Source organism: Lampetra fluviatilis, chromosome 28 (assembly GCF_964198595.1).
Source record: "Lampetra fluviatilis chromosome 28, kcLamFluv1.1, whole genome shotgun sequence".
In the NCBI taxonomy this organism is placed as follows: Eukaryota; Metazoa; Chordata; class Hyperoartia; order Petromyzontiformes; family Petromyzontidae; genus Lampetra; species Lampetra fluviatilis.
The window spans coordinates 5,489,891-5,502,037 of record NC_136302.1 but is presented as its reverse complement, the minus strand read 5'-3'; the positions used below and the strand labels follow the sequence as shown (position 1 = coordinate 5,502,037).

Here is a 12,147-nt window from a genome sequence, read left to right as displayed (position 1 = left end):
ACGTGGGCTTATTACCCAATGCTATGGAGGTAACGAGCGTGGAGCAGTTGGGCTGCAAGGTGATCAGAAGATGGCAGTATTGAAAATAGATTGCTAAACCTATCTGTGCAGATTTTAAATGTTACCTTTTCACGTGGTATAGTAATTCCCGATTACAAGAGTTGGCAGTGCATTCGTTTAACAGGCCTCATTCTGCTGATGAGACATGGAAAGTCAAAACCAGTTCAAAATTTGCCCGCTAAAACAAATGCTGGTTTAAAAAATGGTTCAGAAGGCCCATAGGCTGATTTACTAAAATGTCGTTTTTCGCACTTGGCACGGTAGATCCATGTCTGTTTATTTATGAATGAATTGCCCACAATCCACCAGAATAGTGTACAGCGAGTTTCATTCAAACATTCTCTCGAATATATGTTCTCAGGTTGGACCACACATTGTTCAGCACGATCTCCGGCGTAGCTTCTTCGTGAAATGAACGAAATTAGCTCTTGAAGAAGCTCCCAGCAAATAGTACGAGACGACAGACATTGCTCCAACTGCACGTGGTACAACCAGAATACCGCAACGGAGACACACACAACATGACCACGAAAAAAACCTGTGCAGTAGCCGTTAATTCACACATTATTAGTTCCATGAATTTGCTTTGTATGGCACTAACATACTAACATCGTCAAGGCAAAGTGTGCCACTGCTCAAGCACGTAGTGGCGTGGAACATAATTTATTTGGCAGCCCCGAGGCCACTTGCCACTCATTTCAACTTCACATATCACTCCGAATTTCTCACCCGTGCATGTTCACGAGGTGGCACTCATTTACAGGCCCTGCTGGGATGAAAGCGCAGCATTAATAATAACGACCCCCCTACCCTGATGGTGTTACGTAGCTGGGTGGAACTGTGATTACAGCATTCTGTTCATTATCAAGATGCAACAACTTCGCGTTGGGAGAACAACTCGGCACATTATACCTCAAGCGTAAGTTACAGCAAGTGCCATGTTGCCGTGAAAATGTGTCCGTTTCCACAATTGGCGCTGAGCCGCTGAAGGGGGATAAGTGCCACCGCACTGCACATTTGATCAAGGAGACAATTTACCTTGGGCCTCGTCTCGCTGGACATTGTTGTGGGAAAATAAAGAAGCGAGTTGTTGCAGGTGGCTGGAGAGCTCGTAGGATTGGAGCGCTGAGGCAGTACCGTTGTGATGCTGGGTTTTGCATCATGCGTAGTGAGTCGATGGACTCAGCCCCAGTCAAGGACAGAAAGGATTCAGAGATTAAACTTATTCTTTGGTTATTTCGGTAAAGTCACGTATAAAGATAAAATAATAAATTAAATTATATTTATACGTGACTTTACCGAAAGAACCAAAGAATAATTCCTGCAGTCACGCAAGCTCCAAATTGAGATTAAACTTGTGTTTTTTTTACTCAATTTGGCTGAAGTCCAGGTCTGAAAACAATGATTTACACTTTGCACTCCTGTGTTTTTTTTTATTGTTTGTCGTTGTAACTTTCTGACCTGCCCATACTGGACATCTGTGCAAGAAGAGCTTCATAGCACATCGAATTCTTCCAGCCTGAATCAAGATTCCGATTCTGACAAAGAATAAAGATGACGAATGCAGAGCAGTTCTGTCATTTCATCTCCCAGGTCATTGTTCTGGCACAGGGTGATGCACTGCTGGCTGCAGAGTTATGAACAGAAACGTCTTCGGCTCGTAACATGGGGCCAGTTTCGATTTAAAGTTTTCGTGACTGCAGGGATTCATCTTCTTGGTTCTTTCGGTAAAGTCACGTAGAAGGGAAATAATACAATAATAAAAATAAAACATATGAATGACGCTGTCTTTCCGACAGACCTGTTCTTCACCTGAGGACGGCTGCTTGCGTTGTGGCCGAAACGTCGTGAGAATTATTTTATTATGATTTATTTTTATTATTTTATTATTTCCCTTCTACGTGACTTTACCGAAAGAACCAAGAAGATGGGGCCAGTTGCACAATTGTCGCACATCCGTGGCACAACTGTGGCACAATTGGAACATGATCGCATGAAGGCAATGTCCATTGTGGAGCAGAACTTACTTTTTGCTTTCTCCTGTTTCCTCGAGGGCCTCCAGCGGATGCAGCTGCGCTGCTCGTCCAGGTAATAGAGGCGGGGAAGGCCCTTTGGGCCCCCTTTGAGCTTGATCATCTGCGTCCCCGACTGCATCGCCGTCAGAGACTTCTCCACTGCAAGCGAAGGGGATAGCGGGAATTAAGTTGTTGTTGTTGTTGATCAAATCAACAAGTGGAATATAACGAATGATACTTGCTGTCACATTAAATGATAACGTCCGTGTTATATACGGTTTTACCCGCTTGTTTGCTACGTAAAGTAAATAATAGTTGAAAGTTTATAATGGCGTTGCGTCGACCTGGTCAAAATAACTTGACATAAAAACAGCGGTCCCAATGTAATATCGTCCAAACCTAAAATTCAACAAAACTATTCAAAATGTTCTTTATATTATCCAGGTAGGAGGCCACTTGAATTATCTTTTGGAAGGGACCTAGACAACAGTTGCAAATGTCATGTAATGTTTGTTTTCAATTATGGGTTAAGCCACCCTTCCTTGTTTCGTATGAGGGTCAACAGGCACATGTTGCTGATTGTGTAAGGTTTTAAAAATCGCCAATATCTTGCCTGCTTAAAATGTTAATTAATCGACAGCACGGTACACATCATTGGGGACATTGGTAACTTCGTGTGCTTAATTAAGACCAGATTAAACGTCTAATGAGACCAGAAATAGCTTCTTTCAAGGTAGACCTGGGTAAAAATAATCGTACATTGCAACAACAAAAGTTAGAGTGCGACAAACACAGCACGAAGCGCCACATGTAGTGTGCAGCTCCAGCAATCAGCTTCGAGAAGAAAATGACAAAAAGTGACTTTTCTGCAGATATGTTTCCACTGTGCTTAATTATAATGTGCACGCGCCCGCGCGTGTGTGTGCGTGAGGCCAACCGCATTATAATATTTCCACATTAAACCTATTTACGTAAACGTGTGGTGCAGCATTAGTGATGTATGATGGCCATCAGCAGGTCGTTGTGAAAAGTCTCTTTATTTTTGCTGTAAATGATAACAAGGTGCATTTTCCCCAGGGTGTTTTATGTTATAAATTAGCCACGATTCACCACCAGGGTACATTTAGTGAACCATGAGGGCCAGGCAGTGTTTAAAGATTTCGTATCGCGGTTTCCTCTGGATGACAGAGCGCTTCCAAAGTCCCGTCAGCCTTAATATCTACATGTTGATGCGGATTCGATATAACTTTGATAAATGTCCACTATTGCACAAAGCTGTAGTGCATCTGGAAGCGTGTAACGCCCTATTTCCTACCCCAAAACGCACACTTGACCCAATAATTCCAGCGAGGGCAGACTGTAAATAAGATTTAGCGAATTTAGTTTTTATACTATGGGGAGTAGAATAGTTTACCCAGCCAATTTAAGCTGACAGAGACAGGCACAGCTAGGATGACATCGCTCCTCTTTCAGAGACATTCATGCGCACATTTAAACATGAGCTCTTATTTCTATGCCACGGTGGCTGAATAGAGGGCCCGAAAGCTGAAAAAGCCAATCAGCTTGAAACAAACAGCACAACTGAAGTTGCCATTGATGAATTAATACATTTCTTGAATTGAGCACAGCTGCAGACAGCGGTCACGTGAAAAGGTCCAGTAAAATGTATTCAGAAGTTAAATAGCCATTGAATGTTGGTTTATTCAAACAAAAGTTTGCAACACAAATGCTCAGACAGGTTAAACAGGCATTGCAGTCAACTAAAAAACTGGTTCAGTACATTCACAGGTAAACTGAACTTTTTTATTTACCAGGTAAAGCCTACTGAGCTAAATGCCTTTTTCAGAGGCGACCTGGTTACACATAATAGCTCATCCAAGTGGCTGATACTGCGTCCTATGTGGTCATTTATAGGAAGCAACCAAATAATCGAAATGATATTTACCAAAATTGCACAAAGTCTACTTGAAAACACTGAATGTTTTGTTTTGGACAGGGGAGAAAAAACAATATATATCTACAATTTCTGCTTCGCTGAACAAAAAGCCACGTGCTCTCCAAACATTAGACGAACGTCCGCCAGTGTGTTGTTGTTGATTAAGGTGTTAATGCATTGGCAACAACGGCAATGGGCATTTTTTGCTCACGGAAAGAGTTCAATGGGGCGTGTAATGGAAAACACGCAGACGGAAGACTATCATTTACAATCCCATTTCGTATCACCCCCCCCCCCCCGACTTCCCACTCCATTAAAATGCCGCATTATTATTTCGCCAGTGCAACGACATTCTTGCGGCGACGTGGGTTTTGGCGTTATCCATGCCGAGTGGAGAGTTTCAAGTGGAGAAGGGGTCACGGTCGCGTTCACGGATTGATGCCGCTGCTCGTTTTTACCCGACTCGCGTGGTAATGACTGGGATCAAACGGCTTGCTTGCGGTACCACCACTTCGCCTGTCCGTCACGCGGTGGCTAGAACAAAAATGTCATGCGAATATCTTACGGTGTATGGATCGGGATGCTGGTGCAGGACAAAGGAGCAAATGTATTTCCATCACCTCGTTTAGGGGCCGTCCATAAATGACGTCACGCGATTTTGGACGATTTTTGACACCCGTCCCCCCTCGTCACATGGCGTCACAAAAAGTCAGACCCCCCCCCCTCAAATATGACGTCACAAAGCTCTGCCCCCCCCCCAAAATCGCTTTAAACTATTGTCATTGTAGTGCGTATTTAATGTGCCGCTGCACTCTGATGTTGTAGGAGAAAACATTTATTAAAAAGTATATTTAATGAAGTAGAACGTGTTGTCTATATTTATTTACAGTTGCGCATTTTGATGTGACGTCACATTTCTCAAACCCCCCCCCCCCCTCGTCACACATCGTCACAAATTTCTGACCCCCCAGGTGCGTGACGTCATTTATGGACGACCCCTTACGTGTAACATTCAACGCTCGTCGATTTTTCTTTCCCCCCCCTCTCTCTCTCTTCCCTGATTCGTCAACCTCAACTTCCCATCAACCTCTGCACGGCAGGAGGTCACCCCTTCGCCTTTGCTGCTCCCATTGTCTGGAATTCGTTTTCTCTTCTTGTACAAATATGACTCTCCCGTCTCTGTTTAGACATGAATTACAGCAAGTTAGACGTATAATAAAGACTCCCCTCTATTGCAATGCTGGTGCATGTGTTACTATCAGGCAAGAGTTTCCAGTCTAGCCAGGAAAAACACCCGGCCACCTTTGTCTCCCTATCACTGATCTAAACATTACATCAGGTAAATTTCGATTTAAAGCTTTCGTGACTGCAGGGATTCATCTTCTTGGTTCTTTCGGTAAAGTCACGTAGAAGAGAAATAATAAAATAATAAAAATAAAATATAATAAAAGGATTCTCACGACGTTTCGGCCACAACGTCTGAATGAATCATTCAGACGTTGTCTTCCCGACAGACCTGTTCTTCACCTGAGGACGGCTGCTTGCGTTGTGGCCAAAACGTCGTGAGAATTATTTTATTATGTTTTATTTTTATTATTTTATTATTTCCCTTCTACGTGACTTTACCGAAAGAACCAAGAAGATTACATCAGGTACCCATTGAGTCGACCTGAACATATTTCGGCATCTTGTACATAAGCACACACACATTAATACATTGTACAATTTGTTCCTAGACAAAAGTAAGCTTTACATTTGTTATCATCAGCATGCAATTTGCTCGCAAGTATTTACCCATAATCACTGCCTAAACCAATGAAAACATCCGAATTGGACTCCGCTTGTGTTTGCTAAATCCACTCCTCGAGTAAGGTTCATATTTTGCGCCCCACATTAATGACTGTTTAAGTGATCCCCAGGGGAGTCAGTTTCACATCGGTGTGCGGGCAATGCAATGGATCACAACACAAGACGACAAAGAGACCCCCCTCAGACTTTTACTGAGAGTCACACGGTGTTTTTTTTCCCGAGGCTGCACGTATTTTCCTTTTGAAGGAATTAATAGGAAATAATCATGTACGCGATCTAACGCCCCCAAAAAAACTCTATTATGGATATTGGTCGCGAAAGCCTACGTGTTCATTCTAGATTTGAAGCTTTCGTGACTGCAAGGATTCATATTCTTAGGTTTTTCGGTAAAGTCACGATTGCTGTGACGGTTCCACCTGAAGACGGAAGCTTGTGTTGCCTCCGAAACTTCGTGATTTTTATTTTATTTTTATTTGACTTTTATGAATTTTAATTTTTTACCTACGTGTTCAACTAAATAATAGCAAGTTTGCCCTTCGCATGCTCGCTTTGTACCTCTCACTTCATTACCGTATTTATTTCCTTGCTTTACCCCATTCGCTAACATGAGGGTGGTTAATTCATCAAGTTAACGACGTGAAACAAATCTTCACACAACAAGTGTGCGAGTCCACCCGAATCCGTGCTGCCCCCCCCCCCCACCTGCCCCCACCTGCCCTCCACCTGCCCCCCCACCTGCCCCCCCACCTACCCCCTCCACCTGCCCCTCACCTGCCCTCCACCTGCCCCCCCCCACCTGCCCCTCACCTGCCCCCCACCTACCCCTCACCTGCCCCTCACCTGTCCCCCCCACCTGCCCCCCCACCTGCCCCCCCACCTACCCCCCCACCTGCCCCCCAACCTACCCCCCCCACCTACCCCCCACCTGCCCCTCACCTGCCCCTCACCTGCCCCTCACCTGCCCCCCACCTACCCCCCACCTGCCCTCCACCTGCCCCCCCACCTGCCCCCCCACCTGCCCCCCCCCCACCTGCCCCTCACCTACCTCCCACCTCCCCCCACCTCCCCCCCACCAGCCCCCCCCCCACCTGCCCTCCCACCTGCCCCCCACCTGCCCCCCCACCTGCCAGAGACTTACCTGCACGCTGAACACGCACGCACACGCACGCGCTGAACACGCTGAACACGAGCGCGTGTACTTCTGATGAAACGGTCCGCATTACAACCGAGACGGTGCCGAGTTCTTGAAATTAAGTGTGTTGGTGAGGGGGGGGGGGGTGCCTTGTACCGCACTCATCCCGTGTACAATCCGTTTCACAGAAGTGGCAGCCTAATTACATTCCGTGTAATTGCCTCGCTCGTTTGTTTCTGTTATTTTGTCTCCCTTCCCGGAAAGCCGTGCCTCGCGGCCGTGCAGTGCTGAACCTCGCTAAGGAATGATCACAGCGTATGAAACGCGTCCCTTATTTGGGGCTCTGGGATAAATAGGAACAAGTGCTATGCCGCGTAAAGGTTTTTTTTCCCTCTATCTCGGACAAGAATTCAATACAGCAGCACTCTACGAATGCTTCTCCCCACCCCCCCCACCACCAAAAAAAATCCAATAATTAAAAGCGTCACTCAGAAATTGGGGACACACGTTCAGGAAAAGTGAAGGAACGCAACAGAAACGGCCGAGCAAACTTCACGACCGAGTTAGTTTTCGTTGAGGTATTTTGGATCCCGTCGCAACGATTGTCGTCCGAGGTGGCGGCAATTTGGGCCTTCATTCGGTCGTGGATTGACCGCGGCGGACGCCGACGATGATGATGAAGATGATGTTGGGGTTCGTTTATTGTGTATCCGTATTGTGGCGGCGTGCGTACATCTGTCACCCAGCCACTTTGGCACAGGATTGGTGGATGCTGTGGAGAATCACGCGTGGACGAGACGTCCATGTCCAGGGTACCGATGTATGAGGCAAGTACAGCCAGTGTCGGATTATACTCGGAGCAAAAGTAGCTACAAATGCTACGGGCCCCGCACCTTCAAGGGCCCCGCGCTAAATGCTTTTAAGCTATCAATTCTGGTTCAGTGATTCTGCACTTGCTCTATTACTATAGTACTATACCGCCTTCAACGTTTATGGACGACTGGGTGTTTGAGGTTAGCGATTTGTCGTATTATCTGGCTGTATAGCAAATGAAAAAATACAATTACTTTAATATGCACGTAAAAAAATTGCGTTTTAAGATTTATGCGTTTATTTATTTATTTAGGCCCCTTTATAACATATGCTACAGGTCGCGCACTAGCTTAATTCAGCACTGAGTACAGCAAGTAGGTCGCTATTCGACATGTGGAGTTTGAACACTCGTCCCGAAAACGTGTGAAATTTCGCTGGTCATTATGGTTTCTTCCTTCGGGCAAAATTTTGTCAATAAGGAACGGGACGAACATCTCAATCAGGAGCATCCTTAGGTCTTGAGGCACAGCTGGGCTTATTCGTAGGTTTGCTCGTAAACCTAGTTAACTTATGGACACACGTTTTCTCAGGATTTTTGCCTCATTTGTAATTACGGTTTCCTTTATATTACTGCTAATTTCAGTGCAAAGATTTTGAAGAGCAAGTGCCTTTCAGAAGCTGAACAGCTAGGAAGATGATCATAACGCTTTTGAGAACGTTATTGAAAACAGAGAAAATATAAAAATATACATAATAAAAAAAAAGACTTGGGAAACACTGCAAACAAAATAAAATAACGATAGGATTTCGGCGCTGTGTACTTGTAGTGGTGGTGTTGACGCGCGCCGACTGTGACAGTGATGGATCACGGGGCAGCACGGGGTGCGGGGTTGGGCACGCGTTGTGGGCGTGGTATGGACGCGCGCGCCGGGAGTGACGGATGACGGGGCGGCGCGGCGTGGGTGGTGAGGCACGCTGAGATGTGGGAAAACAGGATCGTAGCGAGTGCCCAGTGATTGGTCAAATAGGATGGGTGCTCTCAGCGACGTCCGCAGGTGGGGTATAAAGGGGGACGCGCGAGAGCACTCGGGGTGGTTAACCAGTTGAAGATCGAAGACGGAGTTGAAGAGATAGTGCCCCGAGACCCCTAGTCCCGCTGTCCTTGTAGGGACCGGGGCCCTGTGTGGCTCGGAGGCGAGACTGTGGGACCCGTGGTTCGACGCCCACGTGGGTCGGGACTGGGGGACCCACAGTCGAGACGGACACCCCGGCAGGGTGTGTCCCGAGTAGCTCAGTGGGTGTTTGTCACCCGAGTAGCTCAGTGGGCGTTAGTCGCCAGAGTAGCTCAGTGGGCGTTAGTCGCCAGAGTAGCTAAGTGGGTGTTGGTCACCCGAGTAGCTCAGTGGGTGTTAGTCACCCGAGTAGCTAAGTGGGTGTTAGTCACCCGAGTAACCAAGTGGGTGTTAGTCACCCGAGTAGCTAAGTGGGTGTTAGTCACCCGAGTAACCAAGTGGGTGTTAGTCACCCGAGTAGCTAAGTGGGTGTTAGTCACCCGGGTAACCAAGTGGGTGTTAGTCACCCGAGTAGCTAAGTGGGTGTTAGTCACCCGGGTAACCAAGTGGGTGTTAGTCACCCGAGTAACCAAGGGGGGTGTTAGTCACCCGAGATACTACAGTGGGTGTTAGTCGCCTGTGAACCGAAGTTGGTGAAATAAAGAGTGTGCTACCCGTGAAGTCGTCTCCCGCCGAGTTACTTACATTACATACTCAACAGTTGATCAGAGTGACAATGATTGTGTCCGACTGCAGTGGAATCATCGTGAATGCTGGGCTGAGGACGTGGAAATGCCCCAAACCAGAAAGAGAATGCAGCTGATGGGCTGTGAGGCAGATAACAAAGGACACTGCCCCAGTAAAACAAAAAATATTCACACATATACTTGATATAGATTTGGTAAAAAAAAAACCCACAACGTTCTATAGCTTTTCAAGAGCTAAAATAGTTGTAGAAATGTAAGACAATTCTGCGTTACTATATAATTGTCATTGTGTAACGCCGTCGTGGTTCGGGAGTAATTAACAGCGTTAAATGATCCCTTGTGCAGTCACTAATCCTGACGTAAATGGTTTATGTATTCCGAGCTCAACGTGGAATGTTTATAATTTTAGCGAATATAATGCAGCACCGCCAGTCGAATTAAAGCCATATTTATTATACATTTACGTGCGTTTATCTTATACCGCATTAATATGGAAATATTAGTATAGATTTCGCAACAAATGATGTATGAAATGGGACTTTTATATTCAAGTCTATATATTAATGTTTTATTTGCCTGTGTTCATGAGGCAATAAGCCATCAGTGCTATATAATTAAATACTGAATATGTTTTTTTTTGTCTCTGGTGAATAACAATGTTGAAATAAACCAAACACTGTATCATTATTAATACAACAGGAAGCCAGAAATACCACTTCGTGTAATTCGTATTTGAGCCACAACAGAATTAAAGCTAAGTTGTTCGCCGTTGACAGAATATTACTATATTTGTTTACAGAACATTGCATTTATTACAAACACTCACCGCTATATGAACATTACAAATTCCCAATCCTCAAACCTGATTTGATCAGACCGGAGTTACTAGATCGGTAGTGCGGTGCATTAACCACCACAGCATTGCACAAAGGCAAAGATAAAGATCTCCTGTATAGCCTGCACAGGCTGTTGGGGTAAGTGTTGTTCGCGAGATTCTATGAAGGCCTGCACCATTCCCGACTTACTTTGTCTATACAGTGATGATGTTTACACATCATACCAAGTGTGCATTTAAGTTTGAATGAACCTCGTAGAGGTCCAGAATTGGTACAGATATCACTCACCACTTATGTTAACTGTCGCCAAGGATCGAACTCAGGTAGCCGGCTCGTACACTTACCACTGCATGATTGCTCCCCATCCTCACAATTGCACAAATGCACGTACACATGCCAAGATCCCCCTTATAGTCGTATAGAAGTTAGGAGGCAAGTGCTGTTAGCGCGCAATAATGAAGTATAACAACAGGCATGAATTGCCACGAAGTGATGATGACACCGTTGTGGCCCTCGTACCAGGCTAAGTGCACTTTAAGGAAATAAGGAGGCAAAGGCTTACTTACAGAAAGTCACTGGGTAGACCTAGGCATTGTGTGTTAACTGATATGACTGGCAGATGCTCCACCCTACCTCCTTTTGCAAATAGGCTGATCTTGACATCACTTACACCCGTCAATCGCAAGTCCACTCTTCCATAGGTCCTCCTGTTCCAAGTCATCTCCTCTCTACTCGAGCTCATGCTATGCACATTTAGCCCTCTCGATGTTGCCAAATAGGAGTTGCTGGGGCATGTGGCGACTAAGCCGTGCGAGCTATGCGATGCAGCTAATAAATCATTGCCTGCCAGTGGAGCCCAACGATAGGGGTTGTGTCCAAGTATCTGTAAGCGCCTCGCAATGCAGCCTGGACAGACTCGGGATGGACTCTAGGCAGGCTGGCGTGAATGCTCTAAAATCAGCACATGCGTTCCTACAAGTGGTTCCATGTGACACAAGCAGAGCACTGAAAGGGCGCGACCACGAGTTAGACCAGCTGAAGCTTTGTATGGAGTGGCAGGTCGGGCAACTTACACATAGTATTACACAGCACGGGCCACCATAAAAAGACAAAGACCCCCCATATACCATCAACCGGCTATTGGGGCAAGTGTTGTTAATAAATTCCTTTGAGGTCCGGCATGGCACACAAAGGGGGTGGGTGGCCAGCCCCACGACCTACCGCTGTTGTCTCTCCAGTGGCGACGTTGACACATTGCAATAGTTACTCATTTTAGGCTGAGTCGACCTAAGGGTGGCCCGATTCGGATAATTGTCACAAGCGGAAATCGAACTCAGGGCGCCAGGTTTGTAGCGGAGCGTGCTGACCCCTACACAATCGCTCCCCAACCCATTCACACAGAGACACACACACATACACACCCAAAGCGCACACATTCACGTGGATGCAACACATGCATAATGACAAGAATGCTTTGCGCAAATAGCTGGGTTCCCTTTAAAACGCACCACCATGCAAACCAAAAGCATAAATATGAAAGCAAAGGCCCTCGTGCAGATGATGAAAAGCAGCCCCCTAGGATGCAGCCTGGCGAGCCGATCACAAGGTGCACAGGTACTTTGGCAAATTAGCTCAAGCCATGATATCAGAGGTAAAAAAAAAACCAATAAGATACCTCCACGATTTACACTTCACCTCCAGCCATGCACTTAATGAAAACTATATTTCATCGCGGTGACGTTCTCCGCATGTTTCATGTCCCCCCCCCCCCCCACCCTGTGCAGTGG

General features: G+C 46.1%; 1 protein-coding gene across 1 annotated transcript in view; it reads right to left on the bottom strand.

Annotated features, from left to right (window-relative positions):
• Positions 1-12,147, bottom strand: part of LOC144942715 (uncharacterized) — a 222,525-nt gene that overhangs the window by 96,910 nt on the left and 113,468 nt on the right. The window contains exon 2 of the mRNA XM_078869575.1: positions 2,088-2,234. Within this exon, the coding sequence (XP_078725701.1) occupies positions 2,088-2,234 (147 nt within the window). The remainder of the gene's footprint in view (positions 1-2,087; positions 2,235-12,147) is intronic.